The 6,059-nt window shown below is 36.5% G+C and overlaps 1 protein-coding gene across 3 annotated transcripts; it reads right to left on the bottom strand.

The window, feature by feature from the left end:
- Positions 1 to 225: 225 nt before the first annotated feature.
- LOC108999462 (DNA-directed RNA polymerase III subunit rpc6-like) lies at positions 226 to 5,528 on the bottom strand. 3 transcript variants are annotated; one of them, XM_035687996.1, is made up of 4 exons: positions 5,342 to 5,498; positions 5,201 to 5,230; positions 1,661 to 1,785; positions 226 to 967 (listed from the first exon to the last, which is right to left on the bottom strand). In XM_035687996.1, the coding sequence occupies exon 4, from the start codon at positions 963 to 965 to the stop codon at positions 249 to 251; it is 717 nt and encodes a 238-aa protein (XP_035543889.1). In that variant the 5' UTR covers positions 966 to 967; positions 1,661 to 1,785; positions 5,201 to 5,230; positions 5,342 to 5,498; the 3' UTR covers positions 226 to 248. The 3 variants fall into 3 exon arrangements, with proteins under 3 accessions (XP_035543889.1, XP_035543888.1, XP_035543890.1); XM_035687995.1 differs by having other exon boundaries at positions 5,201 to 5,528; XM_035687997.1 differs by lacking the exons at positions 5,201 to 5,230; positions 5,342 to 5,498 and adding an exon at positions 5,104 to 5,194.
- Positions 5,529 to 6,059: the final 531 nt, after the last annotated feature.

Genomic DNA, 6,059 nt, shown 5'->3' with positions numbered 1-6,059 from the left:
TTTAAAGTAAAATTACTTTCATCAATCATTTAGACTGTAAACGACAAAAATTGTGAAAACCCATCAAGATGATCTAACCAATATTTCATGTTAAAAAATGGCAATCAATATCGTAAACTGAGAAAGGATAAAGAATCGTTGCATTCTTGTGAGACACTAACACAAGCAAAACTAGGACCCTGGGAAAGAGAGAAAAGATAGGGGAGGAAAGCCCTGCAGACTATATCAGAAACTCTGCAGTGATATATTTAGAAGTCCAACCATTTGGTGAAGTAGACACAAGTCTTCGGGGAAATTATGCCATCCGGTGTACATAAACTTATCTGTGGACAAACTCCACATGGAATGGAAGCCATGGCCCCAATCTTCGGTTCCCCATTATTGCCTTTGCTTGCGCATGTATAACAAACTCTCCCAACAGGAATAGAATCAAACTCCCCTATTCCATTGCTCTTCACCTCCATTATCTCATTGTCCAAAACCAAAGAATTCACTATCTCTTCAACTTGTTGTGATGTGAACTCAACATTGAAGGCTCTACTCCTTCTGATTGTGTCCAAGATTCCCTCCAGTGTAGTGACTTTCTGCTCATAAATGATCTTTACACAGTGTTTTTTCAGAAAGTTTATAAACTCCGTATCAAGGTTCCCCTCGGCATACCAAGTCCCACCAGTTATTTCCATTGATGGTTCAAACTCTGTCGCAATATAGTGTTTCCTGCCTTTATTTTGGATGTTCACTACCTCTTTTATCAATTTCTTGGTTTGAAGTGACTTGAGGGATTTGGTAACCACATTGTCAGGAAGGTTTGTTTCTCGTTTCATGTCCCTTGTCCATATTGCCATGTCTTGCTTGCTTCGGATCAGATCATAGAGGAGACGTTCATGTTCGGTCAAAGACCCAGAAGGTGTATTTGAGTCTGGCCGTTTGCGCTTCAGGGGCGAGGGCCCTTGTAATCGGCTCATTCCTATCAAAACAAAATTATAGTACAAAGGATGCATCATTCACTTGCATTACTTGCACACACTGGAAGCATAATTCACATTCAGAGGAAAATTGAAGACAGTACAACTTGAAAAAATTAACAGCTATCCAAACAAAAGACTATTTTTTTCATTAGTTCAGAATCTACAAAACACATCATCTTAATCAATTTCACGTAGGGTTCCACTAGAATGGACAGATATGGTACTTGGGTTTTAACCGTTTTGTTATTCTTTGGAGCTATTGAAGTATATCTAGTTAAAAACTCGATTAGGAGCAATTTGGTCACGATAGACCAATATTAGAATAAGTACCCAAATCAGCCACAGTGAAGAGAAACATAAAAATATAGAACAAACAGCAAAATTAACCCAAGATTATTGCAAAACTGAAAAGAAATCCACAGCAATGGCGTGTAGCATGAGTGCAAGACTAGAAAATCAAAACCAAATTTGAAGAATACTTATGAAGATTATAAAATCCATATCTAGTATCCAATTTTCCTTTTCTTTTTAATTAAGTATGGCTATTTTTTATTGAATCTCAAAGAGAGGTGACATCCAAGTACACAAAAGAGTATACAATAGATGTTGACAAAAATCCAATTTTTCCTGACAAAAATGTAGGAAGGTGCGGAAGTTTCAACACTTTGGCATAATATATTGTTGTTACCCACCGAGATATTATGAAAAGATTTTGCCTTCCGATGAATGTTCAAATCCTGAGTCCCCAATGGCTCAAATAAGATCTGGTTTCAACAGGAAGTCTCTGAATCCCGAAATGTGAATCCCAACATAGACCCTACAACAGAAAAGAAATATTTTAGTCGATTAGAAAATTAGAAAATTGACCCCTTGGTTCAAAAAATAAAGATCGCCCACAGATATGGAATTCAAAACTTAGATGTACATGGAGGTTTCGGCACCAAAATTGGACCATATAGCACAATAAAATCACAAAATCAACAAGTATTACCACAATATGCACATGAAACCCAACTGAAGAAAATATAAAATATATTTATTTTTTTCAAATAAAACTCAACAACCAAGCTGCAGCTACAATACACAACAACCAAATCAATGACAGATGAATGATTACAATAATAGCATATCACCTAAAACTTCTTAAAGCATTTTTTGGGCAACTGCGGTAACCTACCCTCACCAAACCACCCTTATAACATCCCAAGATCTCGACAATCTAAGCCAGTTAATTAAAGACCTGAAAGACTAAAACATTACTATAAATTAGACCAAAGATAAAAGATGACACACCATCTCACCACCAAACTTGCACATATAAACATCCTCAACAACGTGGTTGTTACCCTTAAAAAGAAATTACACAATAAGAATGTTCCACTACCGCCGAGGATTACGCCGCTGAATGATCTGGTTCAGGTGGGATTTTTCATTTTTAAAAAGTTGGGAAAAGAATACTACAAAAACATAAACCACAAAACATTTAGTTTAAATTTCCAAGTAATAACCTATCACATACATGGTTTATAAAGCCCCCTACTTTCCTTGGTTCTCTCATTAGCTAAACAGAGCACAAGCAAGAACTAAGTGCTAATAAACACCAAACACAAAAACAAAACATGATAACAATAAGGAGACCAGCTCATATACAAATCTAGACGTGAATCTCATATTTTACTATTCTTATATTTTCCTTTTCTTTTCTAAACCAGGATTTTCTCAGTGGAATGAATCAAAAAATCAAATATCGATTATCTAGAAGAGAGACAGGGACGCATACTGACTTCTTGGCGAAATCACGACAAGGCTAGGCATTCGAGTACAGATCCGAGTATCAGGAAATACCCGGGTCCGTATCCAGGTTTTTAGAAGCAGCCCAACATCCCCCCAGCTAGAACCACCGGTCAAAACCCAGGCGAGCATCCCGTTTTGGCTGCGGATTTAAACTCGGATATCTGGACTACCTAGGTTGTAACTGGATATCCGGTTTTAGATATATGTTGGCACTTTTTAGACTGATTGCTAGAAGCTTTTTTGGCATTTTTGACTTTAGAGGGAGGAATGGTGTAGGGTTTTGGTTTTGGGTATTCATGGAGGAAAGCACTAAGAGTATTGGTATTGGATTGGGCAAAGTTATAGTCAAATTTAGCTAAAATGATTCACTTTTACTACTTTGCCTAATCTATATAAAATACAATCTACACTCATTGAGCCATTCTTTCATCTACATTATTAAAATATTATTTTTTTTTATTTAATGGTAATATGATTTTCTCCAGGTCGTGTAGAAGATCTCTGTAATCTCCACTCTGTCATTCTCGAAAGCTTGGCTAGGAACTGCACGAGCTTTCCAAAAAACTCCATGTTGCATGAATATTCAAATGTTGTTGGGTGCATTGATTGGTCATAATAGTAGAAAACCTTTAGTGATGTTCTTTTGGAAGATTCAATAGGAAAGGTAGAGCCACCTGCCCCTTTGGGATGGTACTTCTCGCAAGGATTCTTTTTAATCTTGCAGCTGGAATGTCCTAGGTTCCTCAAAGCTTGGCATCAAACTCCATACTTGGTAATGGTGGGTACTCTAGTAAACACGAAAGAAGAGGATTTGTTGTGAAGAAAAGGTAAATCCACAATAACTCTCTTCTCTGCCACTGATTGTTCTCTCTCTCTCTCTCTCATAACCACAATCACTAGTCCCCTAAAATTCCAACCTCAAAATTGTAATTCCTAGAAGGCCCAAATTCCAACCTCAAAATCCAAAACCTAAGAAGCCTCAAATTCCAAGCTCAAATTTATAAGCCCCAATGCCAAATCTAACAAATCAATAAATTTTTTGGCAGACCCAATTTCTATAGATGCAAACCCAAATTTTTCCGGAAAGAGAGGGAGAGAGAGAGAGAGAGAGAGAGAGAGACTATGAGAGCATAGGCATAGACGAGAAAGAGAGGGGGAGAACAAGAGGAAGGGAATTGCGGTTGGCTTACCAGTTACCTAATCTGTGGTGGCGTCAATGAAGATGATGTTGTGGTGAGTGGTGCTACAAGGGAGCTTCGTTGGCAGAGGGAGGGCAGATATGGAACGAGGCGCACGAGAAGAGAGAGTGAGTGCCAGAGAGGATGTTGCTGCTTAGAGAGAAATAGGATCAAAAAATGATGCCTAGAGCTACCGTTGTTGATTTACTATAATTAATAATCAAAATAATCAACCCAAGGCCATGTATCATTTCCATGGAAGAGGATTTGGAGATCATGACTGCCTACTAAGGTAGTTTTTTTCATATGGACTGCTGCTCTTGGGAAGATCTTGACTATGGACAATTTGAGAAAGAGGGGAATCATGGTGATGGATTGATGCTATTTGTGCAAAAAACAGGGAGAATCTGTAGATCACTTACTTCTGCATTGTGAGGTCACGAGGGGGTTATGAAATGCGATCTTTAGAAGAATGGATATTACTTGGGTAATGCCTCAGCGGGTGGTGGATTTATTGGCTTGTTGGAAGGAGCTTCAGGGCTGTCCCCAAGTCGCGGCAGTATGGAAGATGATCCCGTTGTGTATCATGTGGTGCACATGGTCCGAGAGGAATGAGAGATGTTTTGAAGATAAGGAACGCACAATAAAGGAATTTCAGAATTTTTTTATGCGCACTTTAATGCTATGGTTTTCAGCCATTGTACATGATGGAAACAATGTCCATGACTTTCTTTCCTTAGCTAGAATGTAATTAGGTGTTTTCTTTTGTATACTTCCTGTGTACACGGGTTATGCAAATTTCATTCATATGAATAAAATTTTCTTATTACTTATAAAAAAAAAATAATCAAAATGTTTGGCTGATGACTAATTCAATGTACACGATTTTGATCAAATTAGCTAAATTTTTCATTGCAATGGCAAACGGCTAAGCCAACGACATTTCTCTAACAGAACGCTCCACTATAAGCTCAAGATCTTCCTATATAATAACCTTTTGATAAAAACAAGTTGTATCATTCCATACAAATGAAATCCAGATAAATGAAATCCAGATTTATTACTAGGTTAGCCGAAATGGTTTTCCTCTACTACTTATGACCATGCATAACCATTCCATTATTATCTAACATTAACAAAACCAAATGATACCATGAACTTACTTCAATGGCGGAAAATGTTCTAAGTCCCAATTGTTATCTAACATTAACAGAACCTTCAAGTAACTGTATGGCAGAAAAATTAGGGCAGAGATGGCACCTGTCCACTGAATCTTGCAGGTTAGGAAATCTGACTCCAAGAAAATGGAAAACGTTAGGGCAAAGATAGTCCTTGTCCACATCTGACTCCAAGAAATGGACGAACTACAACAACATAGATGGCTGATATGTGACCGCTCACCTCAACTTTAAGAATCAAGCGGTTTGTCGAGGTTGAGATGTACAATCGCTCCCCTAAAACGCTCCACGCAGAAAATCATGGTTCTCGCGACTGAGATGGGAGCTTGGGTCTCAAGTGGTTGAGGAAGGGTGCAAAGGTGTTAAACAGAGGCGGTGCCCCCGGGGGAGTAAGGAATCGTTTGATACATAAATGTTATCATCTTATTTTATTATTATAATTTTTTTAAATTTTTATTTAAAATATAATAAATAATTTAATATTTTTAAAATTTAAAATAATAATAATATTAAAAAATAATATTATTATAATATTTTATTTAACTCATCTAAAATCATCGCATCTCGTCTCAGTATCCAAACGAAACTTGAGAGAGAGGGAGGGATGTCCAAAAAAGAGCAGAGATCAACTTAGAACCAAAGTTTTGAATTCCGTTTCGATTGAGATACTGAAACAAAATATTTTGATATTGATATATTTCAGTGTACCGTTTTGAAATAATTATTATTTTTAGAGATTCACACTAATGTTTTTCATATCGTATCGGTGACCGTTTCGAAATAGTCTATATATGAATAAATTATATATATATAAATATATATATATAAATTATATTCTAAAATAATAGTTTATATATTAATAAATTATGTATAAATATATATATAAATTATAAATAGTCTGGTATGAATCGGTAGGTCAAAAAATGAGTCTGTAATTTGAA

Source organism: Juglans regia, chromosome 3, assembly GCF_001411555.2.
Source record: "Juglans regia cultivar Chandler chromosome 3, Walnut 2.0, whole genome shotgun sequence".
Lineage (NCBI taxonomy): Eukaryota > Viridiplantae > Streptophyta > Magnoliopsida > Fagales > Juglandaceae > Juglans > Juglans regia.
This window is presented reverse-complemented; position numbering and strand designations above follow the sequence as displayed.

What these genes read in the sequence shown, in the direction of transcription:
- LOC108999462 (XM_035687995.1), bottom strand. Translation starts at nt 965, where the DNA reads ATGAGCCGATTACAAGGGCCCTCGCCCCTGAAGCGCAAACGGCCAGAC.